Below are 18817 nucleotides of genomic sequence, written 5' to 3' on the forward strand. Positions count from 1 at the left end.
TCAGTCCTTTGGGTTGAAATGTGTTGTTATGAAGAAATCTAATTTCTTTTCTCTGAAAGCAATCTCTCTCTCGCTCTCTCTCTCTCTCTCTCTCTCTCTGTCTCCTCTGTCTTTGATGTTCTGCAGTCTCACTGTGAGGAGAGTGGTTATAGATCTCTTTGTATTTATCTGGCTTGGTTTTTGTTGGGCTTTTTAAATCTGTGGATTGCTGTCTTCACTTGGTTCTGGAAAATTGTAAGTCACTATGTCCTCAGATGTTGCTGTTGGTTCTCCGGCCCCGTGTGTGATCTTGTCACCCTGCCTTCCCTGCAGTGTTACTGTCCTGTGTCTCGCTCATGATGAGCTCGGGCAACTCCTGCTCTTTTCCGCATCACTAATTTTCTCCTCTGTGTCCAAAAAACTACAAAACACTGCATTTTGATCGTTGTATCTGTGGCTCCAGAAGTCATACTTTGGTTCTTTTCCAGATCTGCTCTTTCACTTTGTGTGGTTTCTTGATACTTGAACATATTTCCAGTTTTGTCTTTTTTCCCTTCGAATGTCTTGCTCACAGGTGTTTTATGGTCTGTGTCCAAGTTTCAGCCCCATCTCTGGTCAGCATCTGGTTTCTGTCTCAGTCACCTGCAGGCTTCTCTGTCCTCACACCCTTGAGAAATTATGCAGATCCCCTGGCCCTGGACAAAGGTGCCTCCGGAAGGCAGTATTGCCTCCAGAAAGGAGGGCGATACTAGGGGCTTTTGCAGACAGAAACACATCACCAAGCGGTTTTGATGTGTGATTGTCCACGGCCCCCCAGGTGGCTCTAGGTGAAGAGATGGGAGGACCAAGAAGTGGTCGCCTGGAGGCTGGTGGTGCGGTCAGTCTGGGTCAGTTAGGGACAAGGAGCTGCTGGCTGTGCTGACGGTAGCTGGGGGGCCTCTGCCCGAAGCAGCCGAGGCAGGTCTAGGAGGACCGGCCAGCTGCTGGGACCCCTGGGGCGCCAGGGGACACAGCCCTAGGAAGGAGCCACCCTCAGGTTGCAGAAGAAGACCAAAAGAAGGGCTGTAGGTGCAGAAGCTCCAAGGAGGGTCCCGGCAGCACAGACCCCGGGGATGCTGGGGTCTGAGGGACCGGGAGGTCTGGGGTGCAGTTGCAGGACTGGAGCGCTAAGGAGTGGACCCCCCATGGGGATCCCCGTCCCTGGCAGGGGGCCTCTGAGGTCACCTGCATGCCTGTCCTGGGCGCTGTGTCGGGGAGCCCTGCTGGCGTCCCTCAGGGTGCACACGGGGTGAGGGACACGGGCCCGAGAGGCTCTCAGCACGGAATCACTCACAGGGTCGATGCTGGCTGCTGTGGGGGGCTGCGCCTGCTGCCTCGGCAGAGGCTCTCCCCACCCGGGACTTAGGCCCGTGTGGGGCAGGGCGGGGGTGGGGCGTGAGGCCCACAGGGCCGGGGTGGTGGGCAGGCTGTGTGGGAGACCACAGCTGGGTCTGAGGTGCAGGCCTTCCTCCCCCCCCACCAGCAGCCCTGCCATGACATTCACTGACCCACAGGGCCCACACTTCCGGGTCGGGTCGTGGCCACAGTGGGCCCAGGGCTTGGAGCCAGAGGGGTCTTTGGGGTCTTGGACCAGCCTTACCCTGGCGCCCCCCGCAGTTCAGGATGTGCCCCCCTTGGAGGTCTATCCCCCCCCCCACAGGTCTCAGCTAGGCACCCCTACATAGTGGGGACTCCCCCCTGACTATGTGCCGAGTCACATAGTCACACACAGTGGGGGGGCCGCTGGACAAGAGGGCAGGGTAGACAAGCCGGTGCTTTCCGTGGGCGCCTCGCTCGTTGGCCTGCTGGGGGCAGGGAGGACAGACCCCCTCCGGGTCTCCTGTTCCACATGACCACCCGCTGCCAGGCCCCATCTGCTGCTTCCCCAGCGGGGTCTGTCTTAGCCAGGAGGCCTCAGGGTCACAGCTGCGGTCACTGTCCCTTTGCCCCTCTGCAGTCCATCCTCGTGTCCACCGTCACAGCTGTGGCCTCCACAGGACCGACCCCATGTCCTCCGTGGGCTGACGTTAGACGCAGAAGGAGGGTCGGGGACTTCTGTTTGCCTCTCCAGCCTGAGCTCCCCACCAGCCCACCCCTCCCCAGGCCTGGGTCCCGGGTGGAGCCCCCCCAAGGTGTCCTTGCGCGGATGAACCAGCAGGCTGCAGTGTGCGTCGTATTTGGGTTTTGTGGTATCTGCAGGTGCTCAGGGGTGTGGCAGGCGGTTGGGCCTGGCTCAGCTGTGCCCGCCCCTTTAAGGGTTTGTGCTGCGTCTGGACCAGCCAGTCAGCCCAGGCTGCACCGGAATCTATCTGTGGACACGATACCGTATCCACAAGGCTTTTGGACAAAGTTTCCCACCGGCAAAATGATGCTTCAAATTGTGTAAATGTTGGAAAAGCCAGTCTCTGTCTGCAGATGCCTCTGCAAGGACACATGGTTACTTTGTGTCCTGACAGAGCCTGCAGAAATTCACTTCTTTCCTTGAGTAGCTCACTCATTCGTCCCCCCCCCCCCTTCCTCAGGCCTTGTCCACTTCACTCGGCAGTGTTGTCCCAGGTTCCTTAGCAGCCTCCTGGGGTCTGGAACCCTCACGGCCTGGGCAGGAAGGAGGAGGGGGTACCCCGTCACCTGTCTGAGGAGTTGCTGGCCCTCCCTTGCAGGCCCCAACCTCTGGGCAGCACTGACCTCCGCTGTGGTTGGACAGCGACCCTGTAACAGGGCGCTCCCCAGTGCTGGGAGTGGGGTGCTGCGGGCGCAGCCACACTTCCGGAGGGTGCAGGGCCCTGAGAAGGCCAGGCCGCCACCTGGAGGGGCAGGGTTCTGTGGTCAGCATCCCCTGCGCACTGCCAGGCTTCAAGGACAGCTGGCCCCAAGAGGGAGGACCAGCATCAGAGGGGGGGGCGGGTGGATGGGTGGGTGGGAGGGGGCCCTTCCTGGGCCCCCGCGGGCTCTGAACAAAATGTGGAAGTAAGGCCAACAAGTAAGCATCAGTTTGTAAACAGGTGAGCAAGATGGCCCCTTCCTCACATTCTGGTGGGAGAAGGACACGAAGGACAAGAAGCCTGGAGAGATGGGGCTCCTGTCCCTCAGAGCCCCTGATGCAGAGGGTCTGGGAGACCCCAAACGAGGCTCAAGGCTGGGAGGGCACCTGTGGGGACAGTGAAGGGTGGAGGGGAGTGGGCAGAAGCCCCCTACACACTGGCCCCCGGCCCCTGCCCTGCCCTGAGCTCTGTGCTTTTTCAACAGCTCTGTGTCCCAACGCTGCCACTCAGCAGCGCCTGGCCGCCCTGCGCTACCTGTGCTACAAGCGGTTTGTGGAGGTGCGTGTGCCCTGGTTAGCGCCCTGAGCCTGGGCCCGTGACAGGGGGTGGGGGGAGCTCTCCTTCCCCAGCTTCTAGAGCTGCAACTAGAAAAGGTTATCTTGATGCTTACTTTTACAGAGAAGTATGTCTCAGGAGAACTGGGTGGACCACGTGCAGGTGAGTCCAGGGGCCCTGGAAGCCTCTGGAAGGGTCTGGAAGGCTCTGGAAGCCCCTGGAAGCCCTGTGCAGGGTGGGCATTCACTGGAGACCTGGGCAAGGACTAGAGGGGCACGTGACCCTGAGAGGCTATGTGCACACGTATGGACTAGGCATGTGGTGTGTAGGCCCACACACCGGGTCAGCTCTTCCCATGTCCACGCAGGGCCGGAAGCAGATGGTGCAGGGACGGGGCTTCTCCCCGCCCAGCACAGACCCCACACCTTGATGAGAAACCAGACACAGGGACTCACGTCTGCCCACCCCTGTCAGAAGGTGGGGTGCCAGAGGCAGCTGCTGAGGGGGACCCCGCCAGGTGAGGCAGGGCCAGAACGGCTGGGGGTCCTGGAGCCCCTTTTAGGTGGTGGAGCATGGAGCTGCCAGGCAATGGAGGAGGTCAGGTTTGCTGGAGATTCCACTTGTGCACCGAGAGAATATTCTAGACCATCCTTGAGTGCTGGGCTTGCACACAGCTCTTTGCCCCCTGAGGCCTTGTGAGGAATGAGCCCCCAACTGCCCAATGGGGTGATACAAGGGCCACTCCTGGCCCAGGGGGCTACAGAGCCCGCCAGGACAGCAGCCTAGACAGGACCATGTAGCGGCCTGGGTCCTTCAGGCCCGAGCTGGAAGTGTGGGTCATCATGGGCACAGCGCTATCCCCAGCCCTGGGCGAAGCAGCCTTGGAAGAAGGTAGGGGGTGTGGGGTCCCAGATGCAGCACAGGAGCAACGCACCAGTTAGCGGGGTGGGGGGGGGGCCCTCCTTCCTTGATGAATGGTCTAGCATCTGGTGTTCTGAGTGGCATCCAGTGGGGGGCAGCGCTGAGCCACCCCTGCAGTGATGGGTGTGTGGGGTGGGCGGTGAGTCACCAGAGAGGAACGTGGACCCCCGGGAAGGCCCGGAAGGCTGGTCCCCCCTGGGTGCCAAGGCCGAGGCAGCCGGAAGGGCAGCGGACATCCTGAAGAATGTGGAGGGGTTTCCACATATTGTCGTCCACGTGGGAACCCGCGGCCTGCGGGAAGCGGATGGCCTGAGGCTGCTGGGGGGACAGAGTTGTCTGGGAGGGGCCCTGCCTGTCAGCCGGCAGAGGCTCCTTGGGGAGCACAGAGGCCTCAGGGGCTAGAGATCCGGAGAGTGAGAGGCTCAGACTCTGGGGAGGGTGGGGTGCCTGGGCTTTACCCTGGGTGCCCCGAGGCTGAGCGGACTTGGGTGGGCTGCCCGTGGGCTACGTGAGTCCTGTGCTCCTGTGCTGGGCACTGGTGTGGGAGAGGCCGCCTCGGGAGGCCCCGGAGCATCATTACCCCTCTGAGGGCCGCCCGTCCGCGTCCACTGTCTGGACCATGGATTCAGGGGTGTCCCATGGCCCTCCTTCCCCTGAGCATGTTGGCCAGCCCAAGGGTGAAGGCAAGGATGCCCGAGGGGCAGACTTGGACAGCCGCAGGGTCGGGAGCAGAACCCACCAGGCAAGGGTGGAGACAATGTTCTAGAAAGACAGTACCGGTGTCAGGTTGGGGGGGCAGGACCGGTGAGGAGGTGCTGGTGATAGCAGCAGGGTGGGACCGGGCATTGGAGATGGGGAGACGGACGCAGGGGGCCAGGCCGGGCTGCGGACACAGGACGGTGACCCTCCAGCCTGACCGTGTGGAAGGTCCTCGACAGCTCGGTCAGCACAGAGCCTTGGGGTCTGCGGGGGCAGGTCTGGGCCTGGTGCGGGACTGTCTGCACCCCCTCGGGGCAGAGCCGGGCAGCACAGCCCATCCCATCTGTCCCCAGGGCCTGGTGGGCCGGGAAGAGTGGCCCCAAGAGATGGTAGTGCGGCTGCTGGCCTCCCCCGGCAACGAGGCCGTGGCCGCGCAGTGCGCCCTGGGCCTCTCAGTGCCCGAGGAGCAGCTGCCAGCCACAGTGGCTGCCGAGCTCCGCCGGCTCGAACTCCAGGAGAGGTGAGCACCCCCAGGCTTGGGAGGCTGGTGAGCGGAGCACGCCCTGGGGCCCCCACCCCTTGGGAAGTGATCCCACGACTCGCATATGCCAGCACTTTGGGAGTGAGACCAGAAAAGCAAGGAGGGGGCACATGCCCCTGTTCCCAGAACGCAGACACGCACAGAGCAGATGAGCCAGGAGCCCGCACCCCTCCGCACCGGCCTCAGACCCTGGGGCCGGAGCCCACAACCAGGCCCCACACCCCCAAGGGCCTGAGGAAGCGGCAGTCTGTTGGCTGGGGGGGGGAGGGGGGACAGAGGCAGGTGGGCAAGGCCGAGAGAGCAGCTGTGTGGGAGGAGGGGCACAGGCGGGCACACCGCAAAGACCCCCCCAGACGCCAGCGGCCCTCGTAGCTCCCCTTCCTCTCTGAGGTCTACTCTGGGCCCGGCCAGGCCAGGAGGTGCTGGGGTGGGGTGGGGTGCGGCCCCAGGGGCCCGGAGCGGGGGGTGGGTGCCACTGCTCCGCTTCTTCCAGGGTGGCCAGGGTGCCTTTGGAGGACAGGAAGGGTGATTACTACCAGCTGCCCATCGCCAGGGAGGACATCCACTTCCTGGCCTCTTGGGAGGACTTGGCCAGGCACGAGGAGGCGTTGCTGCAGGTGGGTGGCCAGCTCTGGGGCTCTGTCCGCACCATGGACCCCCAGGCTTGGCTGTCCTTCCCACCCGCCCCAGACACCCCTGCAGAGCAGGGCACCCATACCAGCCCATTTGGAAGACCCTGGGCCCAAAACACAAGCATGAGACACTGGCCCCTCACCTGCAGCAGCTCCAGACCTGCGCTGTGGCCGGGCCCTCGGCCTGGTTGCCAGGTTCCTTTGACCCCTTCTGTGTGGAATGGCGGGCAAGCCAGGGGCCAGGCGCGGCCCCGGTCATGTGGGAGCTCGCAGGGCTGGTCAGCCCTCCCAACAGAGGCTGCCTTAACTGGACCTCACACTCAGGGGGGGCCCGGCTAGCTGCACCCTCCCAGCCCTCAGCCACAGCCCTGCAAGCCCAGCGGGCCTCACCTGCTCATAGCAGCCCCTCTCCGCAGCCCGGCCAGGTGGTCGGGGTAGACGTGGAGTGGAGACCCTCGTTTGGCACGGGGGGCCGGCCCCAGGCATCAGTCATGCAGTTGGCAGTGGAGGGCCGCGTGTTCCTGCTGGACCTGCCTGTGCTCTCGCGGCCAGCGGGAGGGCAGGTGTCGAAGGCCTTCTCCAGGCTGGTGTCCCGGCTGCTCTCGGACCCCTCCATCACGAAACTGGGTGAGCAAAGCCCCTGCCCCCCGAGGGGGAGGGTGCTGGGGCAAGGCCCCGGCCCCTTCCTCGGGTGCCTGTCACGCTGACGGCCTTCCTTGCAGGTTATGGGCTGGCGGGGGACCTTCGGAGCCTGGGTGCTTCCTGCCCGGCCCTGGCGCACGTGGAGAAGCAGCTGTGGGGCGGCCTGGACCTGCTGCGGGTGCACAGGCAGGTCCGCTCGAGGGGGGCAGGGGGGCCCTCCTTTCTCTGCTGAGCCGTCTGCACAGCGATGCCCTGCACCAGCTGGGGGTCTTCACGTGGGCTGGTGGGTGTCTGTGTGCCAGGATGAGCTCATGACCTCAGAGCACCTTTGTGTTGGCCACAGGTCACCAGGCCCTGCCGAGGAGGGAGAGTCACCACGTGTCCCCACACTTTCCCCAGAACCAGCCCTGCTTTGGGCCCCTCTGAGTTCTCAGCACACGCCCTTGGGGGCTAAGATGTCATCCCCAGAGCTGACCTGAGGCCCCCCCCCCCCCCCCCCCCCGCGCAGCCTGCCTTGGCCATCCACGCCCTCCCTTCCACGCACTGGCGGCTCTGGAGGGCGAGGGCCTTCCCCAGGGCAGGGCCGCCTGGCACCGTGGTGGCCGTCCTTCCTCCCGCACAGGCCGCTCACCCCTGAGGGGCTCTGTCTTGGCAGATGCGGGTGGTGAACATGCCAGCTGGAGGCACGTATGAGGCCAGGGGGCTGCGGGGCCTCAGCCTCCTGGTGCAGCAGGTCCTGGGCAAGCCCCTCGACAAGACGCAGCAGCTCTCTAACTGGGATCGGCGGCCGCTGAGCGAGGGGCAGCTGGTTTACGCAGGTGCACACCCCTACTTCCCCCACACCCCACACCCCTGTGCCCCCCACACTGGAGGCTGAGGCCGACCCATGCCAACCCCAGCTGCTGACGCCTACTGCCTGCTGGAGGTGCACCAGGCGCTGAGCAGAGAGCCTGCCAGCTTCTCCCTGTCTGAGGACCTGGCCAGGAGCCTGCAGCCAGGGTGCAGTGAGAGACCCGGGGCCCGGGAGCCGCCCCGCCTGCAGGAGGCCTCAGCCCTGCCTTGGCAGGTGGGTGAAGCCCCCCCGGGACCCCTTCATAAGAGTTCTCAGGGAGGAGGACCAGACGGGGAAGGAGGCCTGGGAGGGGAGCAGAGCCCCGTCAGCGTCCTGGAGGAGGGGGGTTCCCATCGCTCTCCTGTCAGCGGGCTTGACGTGCTCCCACCAAGGTCCAGGGCGGCGTCTCGCGTGAACCGTGTGGCTCCCGAGCCCCGAGCCCTGCTGCGTCGTACACAGAGCCCCCACCCCAGGAAACGTGTGGAGGCCCTGCCTGGGCCCGGTGCGAGCGATCTCGCATCGTTTTGTTAATGTGTCCGTCTGCTGTGTTCTGCGTGGAGGCCATACTGCTCGCGATTCTCTTTCTAAAGGCTGAGAAAGAGCTGGCCACTCGGCCCGCAGGGCTCTCACTCCCTACAGAGTCCAGGGCGGGGCAGGGGCGCCACCGGCCTCTGAGCAGGGCCGTGTTGCAGGTGCCTGTGGCCGAGCTCGAGGACGCCGCTCCAGAGGTCCCGGCCAGGGCCTTCCGCGTGGTGTGCGACAACATGCTGCAGGGGCTGGCAAGGAGCCTCCGCTGCTTGGGCGCGGACGTGCGCGTGCTGGGCACCAACGAGGACCACCGAAGGGCAGCTGAGGTGAGCGTGGCAGGGCTTCGTGCCCACCCAGCTGGGGCTCGGGGCCCCTCTCTCCCCCTGTCCGCTGGGAGCAGGGGCTGTGTCTCAAGCTGCCGTGATGCCCCTGCTGCACAGACCCAGCCCTGGCCTGTCAGGGACACTGTCTCCAAGGACAGCGATGTTTGTGGCTGCCGGGCACCTGGGGTCTGCCGGCGGGAGCCCTCTCAGCTCCTGCGGGAGTGGGCCTGACCCAGGCAGACCCCGGTGGTCTCGCCCCCACCTCCACCCCGTTGTCCTGTGGCCCCTGGAAACACCACCCAGGAAGGAGCTCCGCTCTCAGCTGTGGCAGGAGCCTGCTTGTGAGGACACCAGCCCCGGGGGCCGTGGAGAAATCCTGAGCTGGGGTCTTGGAATTCAGGGGCTGGCGCTTGGATGGAAATCTTTTCTACAGGTTCATGGTGATAAAATTCAACTCACAACTCACCCATCAGAGCGTACAGTTCAGTGGCTTTTTGTACATCCACAGTGTTGTGGGACCAGAACCACAACTGTCACCCCCCCCAGCCCCACCCCTGGCCCCTGGCCATCCCGTGTCTGGCCCTGGGGGTCTGGCCATCCCGTGTCTGGCCCCTGGCCCCTGGCCATTCCGTGTCTGGCCCCGGGGGGTCTGGCCATCCCGTGTCTGGCCCCGGGGGTCTGGCCATCCCGTGTCTGGCCCCTGGCCCCTGGCCATCCCGTGTCTGTCCCCGGGGGGTCTGGCCATCCCGTGTCTGGCCCCTGGCCATCCCGTGTCTGGCCCCGGGGGTCTGGCCATCCCGTGTCTGGCCCCTGGCCCCTGGCCATCCCGTGTCTGTCCCCGGGGGGTCTGGCCATCCCGTGTCTGGCCCCTGGCCCCTGGCCATCCCGTGTCTGGCCCTGGGGGTCTGGCCATCCCGTGTCTGGCCCCTGGCCCCTGGCCATTCCGTGTCTGGCCCCGGGGGGTCTGGCCATCCCGTGTCTGGCCCTGGGGGTCTGGCCATCCCGTGTCTGGCCCCTGGCCCCTGGCCATTCCGTGTCTGGCCCCGGGGGGTCTGGCCATCCCGTGTCTGGCCCCGGGGGTCTGGCCATCCCGTGTCTGGCCCCTGGCCCCTGGCCATCCCGTGTCTGGCCCTGGGGGTCTGGCCATCCCGTGTCTGGCCCCTGGCCCCTGGCCATCCCGTGTCTGGCCCTGGGGGTCTGGCCATCCCGTGTCTGTCCCCGGGGGGTCTGGCCATCCCGTGTCTGGCCCCGGGGGTCTGGCCATCCCGTGTCTGGCCCCTGGCCCCTGGCCATCCCGTGTCTGGCCCCGGGGGGTCTGGCCATCCCATGTCTGTCCCCGGGGGGTCTGGCCATCCCGTGTCTGGCCCCTGGCCCCTGGCCATTCCGTGTCTGGCCCCGGGGGGTCTGGCCATCCCGTGTCTGGCCCCGGGGGTCTGGCCATCCCGTGTCTGGCCCCTGGCCCCTGGCCATCCCGTGTCTGTCCCCGGGGGGTCTGGCCATCCCGTGTCTGTCCCCGGGGGGTCTGGCCATCCCGTGTCTGGCCCCGGGGGTCTGGCCATCCCGTGTCTGGCCCCTGGCCCCTGGCCATTCCGTGTCTGGCCCCGGGGGGTCTGGCCATCCCGTGTCTGGCCCCTGGCCCCTGGCCATCCCGTGTCTGGCCCTGGGGGTCTGGCCATCCCGTGTCTGTCCCCGGGGGGTCTGGCCATCCCGTGTCTGGCCCCGGGGGTCTGGCCATCCCGTGTCTGGCCCCTGGCCCCTGGCCATCCCGTGTCTGGCCCCGGGGGGTCTGGCCATCCCGTGTCTGGCCCCTGGCCCCTGGCCATTCCGTGTCTGGCCCCTGGCCCCTGGCCATCCCGTGTCTGGCCCCGGGGGTCTGGCCATCCTGTGTCTGGCCCCTGGCCCCTGGCCATCCCGTGTCTGGCCCTGGGGGTCTGGCCATCCCGTGTCTGGCCCCTGGCCCCTGGCCATCCCGTGTCTGGCCCTGGGGGTCTGGCCATCCCGTGTCTGTCCCCGGGGGGTCTGGCCATCCCGTATCTGTCCCCGGGGGGGTCTGGCCATCCCGTGTCTGTCCCCGGGGGGTCTGGCCATCCCGTGTCTGTTCCCAGGGGGCGGGGGAGGCTGTTCTGGAGTCTGGCTGTGCTCACTCGGCACGTTTTCCGGGTTCATCTATGTTCTTGTATGTGCCGTTGCTTCCTTCCTTTCTACGACCAAATAGTGTCCTGCTGTGTGAATGGATGGTCACCTGGGCTGCTCCCGGTCACACTGCTGTAGGGGAGCACAAACGTGGCTGTAATGTAGTTTTCCGTTAATCGTGGTTTCTTTTGTGCCTTTGCAAACGTCCTTCTGGGAACGGGTCCCCAGGCTCACTGGATGGATGGCTGCAGCACGGAGCCCGTGGCGGCCCTGAGACGTCAGAGCACTGGAATCTGTCTGTGGCCCGGGAGCCCCAGAGCAAGCAGCCACCATGGTTGCCTGTATATGATGTACTGGGTCCAGGCAGGGCCGGCCATTCGTGGCTCAGCCCCCCGACGCATCCAGCACTTGTGGGTGGCTATTCTTGGTGTCACCCCCCCCCCCACAATGAGGAAGCTGAGGCCAAAAGAATGGAGCCTGCCCCAGGCTGCCTGCCCCTGCCGTTCGTGAGGGGTTGGTGGCGCTCTCCCCCATCTCTGGCCCCTCATCGGCCACTTCTCCCAGGGGCCTGTCCTGGTATTGGCCCTGGCCACCGTCCCTGTAGAAAACACCTGTTTCCCAGCTACGGCTGCTTTTAGCCTGCGGGGTGCCAAGACCAGGGTGGCCAGCCTGGCTTCTCGGGGACTCCAGACCGGACGTCATCGGTCAAGGAATTCATGAGCCAGGGGGGCGGTGTCTTCCCACCAGCCCCCCAGAGAGCGTGTGATCACCAGCAAATGGGAGACAGGGTTTGGCTCCCGTGTTCCTTAAACGCCCCTGTTATACCTGTGCTTTTTTATATTGTGTGACAAAAGGATTTAAAGATGTAATTTACTAATCAACTTGCAATCAGTCCGTAATCAAGAGAGTATTTCGAATCACTCAGGTGGGCCCAGCATCATCACATGAGCCCTTCAGAGCAGAAACAGGAGGCAGGAGTTGGAGTCAAGGCACAGGGTGGTGTTGCCCGGTGGGTCTGCCCCCGCCCCCAGAGCCCGGCCGCAACCCAGCTTCTGCAGAGTGGTGCTTGGGGGAAACGTTCCGGCCGCACAAGAGAGGGAGCTCAGGTCCTGGTGGCAGAGCGTGTGGCGCTGCCGGAACAGACGGATGGACGGACGTGGAAGGAGCTTGGCAATCAAGGGCGGTTTGGGGCACCGGGGTTGAAGCCTGGCCAGCCTTGGCGGACTGCGGGTAGAAGGCGTTGAAGGTCATGAGACAGAAGCAGGGTCCGCTCAGTGCTGCTGGGCCGGCCGGGGCTGGGATTCAGACCTAAAAACGCACCAACTTCAGTTGAGAGGAGATGCCCGGCCCACCCTGGCGAAGGCGGCATTTGTGGGTGGTCCTTCTCCGCGGTGCAAACCTGTGGACGGAGGTGTGAGCCAGACCCGGACCCTGCCCTGGTGTCGTACTTGCTGTGGACTCGTGTCAGCCATCCAGTTTCCAAAGTCCCTTTGACTCATTTCTGCCCAGCAGGCCTTTTGATCAAAGCTGTGACTGGATTCTGCATTTTCAGGGCCTCCAGAGTAGGAAGCTTCGCGCCCTTTTGCTTGTCTGCTGCCAGAAACGCTCTGGGAGGTGATGGTCTCGCGGGGGCAGGGCCTCGGGCACTTTCCAGAGAGAGCTGCTGGGTCCCTTGGCTGCTCTCCGTCCTCCTCCGTGGACCTTTCCGGACCGTGTGTTTCCTCATCAGAACTCCCACGAGGGAACTGTGTGTTCTGTATGCGGGCAGTTGTCCTCGAGGTCCCGCCTCCTGTACCGCTCATCTCGTGTGCTGCTAGTGCACGGACAAGCTCGTTCTTGGAGGGAAACGAGGCTCTGCTGCTGAGGGCCCCGGGGCACGAGGGGCGTCCTCCCTGCAGGCAGGCGGGGTGCTTGCAGAGAACGGGGCGCCGTGTCCTGCGCTGGTCAGGCAGGCCCCCAGACCTGAGGCCCCCGCGCAGGTGCTCAGGGCACATCCCGGGGCCTCCTGCTGCTTCTCGTCAAGCGGGAGAGGACAGGGTCCGCTGGGAGAAGGTCTCTTCAGCCAAGAGGAGCCAGACTGGGTGACGGGGTCGGGGGGGCTTCTCAGTCTGGTGGGACCGTGGAAGATGCTAAAATCAAGTGATTGATTTCCAAAGGGTGGCCGAGGGGAAGCCAGGTGCCATGGAGAAGAGGTCAGAGTTTGAGTTCACAAAAGGCTATGGAGGGCCGTGAGGGCATGAGGGCGCCCACCAAGCCCGAGTCCTCAGGGAAGGACTTCCCTCGGCAGAAGCCGGAATTTGAGGAGGAAGTCCACCCACCGGTGACAGCTCTGGGCTGTGCCTGTGGTGTCCTGCCGCTCGTGACCCGCCCCCGATGGGCCACCCGGTGGACTTCAGGTGCACCTGGCCAGCCACGTGAGCGAGAGCCAGTTCCTTGTTTATGCCTCCGACTGGTGCTGCTCCTCCGGGCGACCGTAGCTCCTACAGACGCTGGTGCCAGATGTGGTTCCAGAGCACAGCCTTCAGGAGGGGTCCTCTGAGTGGGGTCCGGGGTTTCCAACTCGGTGCTCTAATCTGACGACCTTAAAAGGCAGGGTCTCCCACAGGAGACAGGTCGCTGGGAATCCGTGGCATCACGTGGCAAAAGGCCCTCAAAATCTTGCCTGCCCTGGATATCCTTACCAAATACCTACGGAAGAAGAGACTGGTGAACGCCTCAGGACGTTTTAGTCAAACTAACAAGCGCGTGGAATCAGCCGGACAAAGTGGCGAAGGGAAGGAGTGGGCGTGGGCCTCACACTTCGTGTTCACAGCCCGCACGGGGGACCGCAGAGCTTCCGTATCTGCCCAGGAGAAGCCGCAGGCCTGAGATCGCGGGACAGCAGAGCCAGGGTCTGCGCCTCTGGACGGGCGAGTGGGAACAAGCCAAGTTCACCACTGGCACCAAGCTGTCCTCGCCCGTCCTGTCGGTGTGAGGACCTGTATCGTGTATTTTAATTCGCCGATCTCTGGTTACCGACCAAGCTGTGTTCACCAGCTGCTGCCGCCTCCAGCTCTACGACGTGCTCGGTGAGGAAGTCGGTGGAGCGGGCCTGACGCCGTCCTTCGAGAGGCCCGTGCAGAAGCGCTTGGCCAGCAGACCGTTCCCTCGCCGATACGGCACTTTCCTGAAATGCTGAAGGTGGCTCACCGTGCCTGCAGCGTCCACACAGCGTGTGTTCTATGTGGACCCCCCCCGCCCCCCCCCCCGTCTCCCTGGGAGTCGGCAGTTTGGGCGTAGGCCAGGCCGAGGTGCCCGTGTACCCGGCCCCAGTACAGCCCCTGCGGCTTTGCGTGACAGCCAGCTCTCCCTGCCGCGTGCCCCTGCTGCTGGGTGCACCCCGTGCCTCTAGCCCCTCGCCCGTGTGCCTTTTCACGTGTTCGTTTTGCTTCGTATCCTTGCCCCAGAATCAGTCTTTGCCATTAACGAGAACACATACGAGTCCTTCTAGTGAGCCAGTGAGCCTGGGGGGTTTGCGGACCCTGCCCTGGAAAGGTCTCCCCTGTCTCCATCCCTCTGGCTTTGCTCTTCACCTTGGCAGGAGGTGGGGTGAGCCCAGCCGCTCGGGTAAAGCCTGGAACTGCACTGACGGTCAGGTGAGGGGAGGGAGGCGGCCTCCCACCTGTCTGCTCCGGCCCTGTCCACCAAGCCCCATTGCCTCGCTCCGCGGAGCTCACCAAGGAACTTGGCGGTTTTGCCAAGAATTGATGTCACACCCAGAAGCCTGCTGAAAGTCTCCTCAGTTCTGCTGAGCCGGCGGTCAGGTCTCGGGGCCTCCTGCGGACCCACCGCCTACGGACAGCTGTCCTTCCTCCCTCTCCAATCCTTTCAGCCTCGGCTTCTGCCCTTTTCCTATCCTTCGCTCACTTGCGCAGAAGCGGTAGCCTCTTTGCCCCGCGCCCTCCGAAGCCCAGGGGCTGTTTCAGCACGAAGCCGATGCCCGGCTGCCCTCCCGTCACGAAGGCGATGGGGATCTGCCGAAAGCTGCCTCTGCAGCAACCGCGATAACCTCCGTGGCTGGACCTGTCTTGGCCCAGCTTGTGACCCTTTCCTATACCGCTGGCCTCGGCTTGAAGGTCTTATGTGGGAAGTTTGGGTCCCCCCAGGAACACGTCTGACACAGCACTGCTCCTTTCGTCGCCCTCTTTTCTGGCCTCGTAAGCACGTGGAGGCGTTTTCCCTCGTTCTGCAGCTTGGAGTCATATTTGAATTCTCTTCTCCTCCAATGTTGGCTGACTTCCTGCGAGGCTTCCGGGCCTGGCATGTTAGGGGAAGGGGTTTCTAGAGCTGATTCTTTCTTAGTTAATAATTATAGGACTGTTGTCTGCATCTTCTTGGGTCACTTTTGGTAATTAATCTTTTTCTGGAACGTGTCCCTCCCGCCCCGTGTCCCAGAACCACACCGTCGTTGGTGTTCTCTGCGTGAGTCCCGCCGTGTCTGCAGCACTCACGCTTCCGGTCTCACCGTCGGGCACTCGCGCTCCTCCGTTTCTCTTGATCTTCAGAGATTTGTTAACTTAATAAGTCTTTTCAAAGTACTGGTATCTGGTTTGTTGACCCTTTCTATCTCATTCTTGTTTTCTGTCTCATTAACTTCTATTCTTATCTTTATAGTTTCCTTCCTTTTGCTTTCTTGGGGTTACTTCCAAGTGGGGTGCTCCTTAGCTCTTTAACTTTCAGCCTTTTGAATTTGATGATGTAAACATTCAAGACCATAAATTTTTTCTTGAAGTACCGTTTCCACTGCATTCCATCAGTTTCGATCTGTAGTACTTTTCTCATTCTATAGTTGTAATAATTTTTGAGTGCCTGTTACAATTACTTATTTGACTCAAGAGTCCTCTAGAAAACTATTTTCTAATTTCAGAAAGCTTGGAGTTTTAGAGCTTTTTAGTTCTCTTTTTAAAATGGATTTCTAACCTAACTGAATAGTAATCAAGGAGCATCGTCTATATAGTGCTAATTTAGATGTTTGTGAAGACTTGCCTTATATAGCCAAGTAGACGATCTTTTTAATCAATGTTCCATGTGGGTTTTTGTTTTTAATGTTTTTTTTAACATTTATTCATTTTTGAGAGAGAGAACAGAGCATGAGCCAGGGAGGGGCAGAGAGAGAGGGAGACACAGAATCAGTCTCCAGGCTCTGAGCTGTCAGCACAGAGCCCGACACGGGACCCTAACTCACTGACCGTGAGATCATGACCTGAGCCAAAGTCCGACACTCAACTGACTGAGCCACCCAAGCGCCCCCCCATGTGGGTTTTAAAAGGATACATATTCTCCTCTAATCATGCTCATTTCTCTCTCTCTCTCTCTCTCTCTCTCTCTCATACATACACATACTCAGTAGATAAAACTGAATTAATGTATTTCTCAAATCATCTGTACCTCAATTATTTTTCTGCCTAATTCTCTGTACTGAAGTCTCCTATGATGGTGGGTTCATCAAATTCTTCTTGTAGTTGTGTCAGCATTTGCTTTATATGTTTTTAAATTATGTTATTAGGTGCATATGCATATAATTTTTAGACTTCTTATATCTTCTTGTTTGAAATCTTTTACAATTATTACCTAATAATAAACCTCTTTGGCTCTACTAATGCTCTTTGCCATAAAGTCTATTTTAACTAATACTGACGTCATTTCTCCAGTATTCTTTGGTTAGTATTTGTATATCATTCCTAGTCCTTTTACTTTCAACCTTCCTTTACTCTTGTTGACTAGGTGTATTATATGCGTTTCTTATAAGATGCTTCTAGCTAAATGTGAAAAAAAAATCTAGTCTGACAATCTTTGCTTTTTAAATTATTAGGTTAGTCTGTGTGCGTTTAATGTAATTGCTAATACCCTTTGGGTTCAGTTGTGCTCCCCTAACTTCTGTTTTCTGTTGCTTCTACTTCTGTTCTTTTTTCCCTTTGTTTCTTAACATTCTTTTAGCTTTTCACCTTTGTTCTATTTTTCTATTAGTTTGAAAGTTATAAATTCCATTTCTTATTTATTTGGGGGGGGGGGATGCAGAGAGAGGAGAGAGAGAATCCTAAGCAGGCTCCACGATGTCGGCGCAGAGCCCAAGTTGGGGATCCAAGTCACGAACCGTGAGATCGTGACCTGAGCCAAAGTCACAAGTCAGACGCTCACCAACAGAGCCACCCAGGTGCCCCTATAAGTTATATTTCTGTTCTTTTAGAGATTATGCTAGAAATTTTAACATTTATATCTGAGTTAACGTTGTCTAGGGTTAAAGTTAATACGAGGATCTTAGATCAAGTCGGTTTTCTCCCTCCCAACTTACCTGTTGTTATTTTCCAATATTTTAACACAATGTGGTTTTTCTTGATTCTAATTAGACGTCATATTTGTGTATTTGATGGCTTGTAGAGTTTATGCTGTGTGCATGTGCCCTTGTACAACAGAACTTGCTCCAAGAAAAAGCAAGCTCTTTCTTGCTAAAAGAACTTCTTTTACTACATCATTTCACTGGGGCTATTTTTCCCTGAAAAATCTCTATGTCCTCTCTCCTGAAAGAGAGTGTTCTGGGTTTATAACTATAGTTTGACAAACTTTGAAAATAGCCCATTGTTTTTTGGTGTCCATCGTTGCTGTTGAGATGTTTGTCATCAGTACTTGGTCATTTCTTTTTTTTCTTTTCTTCTTTTTTTTTTTAGGCTTATTTATTTTTGAGAAAGCATGAGCGGGGGAGGGGCAGAGAGAGGGGGAGACACAGAATCAGGCTCCAGGCTCTGAGCTGTCAGCACAGAGCCCAACGTGGGGCTTGAACTCACAGACTGTGAAATCATGACCTGAGCCGAAGTCAGACACTCAACCGACAGAGCCACCGGGCGCCCCTATGCTTGGTCATTTCCGTATACCTTGTCTGTATATTTTCTCTTAACTTTCCATTCATTTGCTTCCTTCTTCATATTTACTTCAGTTGTGTTTGTTTATTTTGTTTTTTATTCATCACACAGACGTACGTTTGTTATCACTACAAGGTAACCACTCGCTTTATTACTTTTTTTCTTCTTTTTTGGGGTAAAATATACAAAACATTGATCATTTTAACCATTCTTAAGTGTACACTTAGTAACATTAAGGACTCATAGTGTTGTGTAACCCTCACCACTATCTAGCTCCAGAAATTTTTCATCATCCTAAAGAAAGGCTTTGTACCCATTAAACATTCTCCATCCCCCTCCCCCAGCCCCTGGGACCCACCATTCTAGTTTCTTTCTCTATGAGTTGGATTTTTCTGAACACCTGATATATGCAGAATCGTACAGTATTTGTCCTTTTTGTGTCTGGGTGATTTCACGGAGCAGAATGTCTTCAGGGTTCATCCACATTGTAGCGTGTTGGGCTTTCCTTCCTTCTTAAAGCTGAATAAATTCCAGCGTGTGTGCGTGTGTGCGCGCGCATGTGCGCGTGTGTGTATGTGTGTGTGCGTGTGCGCGTGCGCGTGCGCCCACTCACCTGGACGCTTGGGTCCTTTCCACCTTCTGGCTGTTGTGAGTAATGCCAGTGCGCACCTTTCTGTCCCAAGTATCTGTTCAAGTTTCCGCTTCCAGTTCCTGTGTGACTGTGCCTAGAAGCGGGATGGCTGGATCATATGATGATTCTACGTGTAACTTTTTGAGACACTGCCATACTGTTTTCCATGGTGAATATACCATTTTATTACAACCAGCCATGCATGAGGGCTCCAACCTCTCTACATCCTCACTAACACTTATTTCCCCTAATGGGTGTGAAGTCGTATCTCGTCGTTTGCATTTGCATTTCTCTAACGATTAAAGACGTTGAGTGTCTTCTCATGTGCTTGTTGGCCATCTGCACGTCTTCTTTGGAGAGATGTCTGTTTAAGCCCCTGGGCCACTTTTAATTGGGTTATTTGCTTTTTTGTTGCTGACTTGTAGGAGTTCTCTATACGTTCTGGATATTAATCCCAGAGCCGATACATGATTTGCAAATATCTTCACTCACGCTTCACTTTCTCGATAGTGTCCTATGATGTGCAAGTGTTAAATTTCCATGAAGTCCAATTTTTCTGTTCTTAATTTTGTCGGCCTTGCTTTTGGTGCCATAGCCAAGAAATCACTGCCAAATACAATGCCATGGCATTTCCCACACCACGTTTTCTTTTAAGATTTTTAGTTTTTAGTTTTCTTTTAGTTTTAGGGACACCTGCATGACTC

The 18817-nt window shown here is 59.2% G+C and overlaps 1 protein-coding gene across 6 annotated transcripts in view; it reads left to right on the forward strand.

The window, feature by feature from the left end:
- EXD3 (exonuclease 3'-5' domain containing 3) overlaps nucleotides 1-18817 on the forward strand; it is an 86222-nt gene that overhangs the window by 49267 nt on the left and 18138 nt on the right. For 5 of the 6 annotated variants that reach the window (XM_047093747.1, XM_047093746.1, XM_047093749.1 and 2 more), the window contains 9 exons: nucleotides 3265-3338; nucleotides 3459-3497; nucleotides 5309-5475; nucleotides 5990-6113; nucleotides 6545-6755; nucleotides 6851-6960; nucleotides 7426-7588; nucleotides 7670-7836; nucleotides 8295-8456. In XM_047093747.1, coding sequence (XP_046949703.1) covers nucleotides 3265-3338; nucleotides 3459-3497; nucleotides 5309-5475; nucleotides 5990-6113; nucleotides 6545-6755; nucleotides 6851-6960; nucleotides 7426-7588; nucleotides 7670-7836; nucleotides 8295-8456 — 1217 coding nt within the window. Of the gene's footprint in view, nucleotides 1-3264; nucleotides 3339-3458; nucleotides 3498-5308; nucleotides 5476-5989; nucleotides 6114-6544; nucleotides 6756-6850; nucleotides 6961-7425; nucleotides 7589-7669; nucleotides 7837-8294; nucleotides 8457-8570; nucleotides 8919-18817 lie in introns of those variants that run through there. The other variant, XM_047093752.1, reaches the window with a different exon arrangement.

Source organism: Lynx rufus, unplaced genomic scaffold (assembly GCF_022079265.1).
Source record: "Lynx rufus isolate CCGP_SWC_20201006 ecotype Redwood Valley unplaced genomic scaffold, mLynRuf1.p SCAF_36, whole genome shotgun sequence".
Lineage (NCBI taxonomy): Eukaryota > Metazoa > Chordata > Mammalia > Carnivora > Felidae > Lynx > Lynx rufus.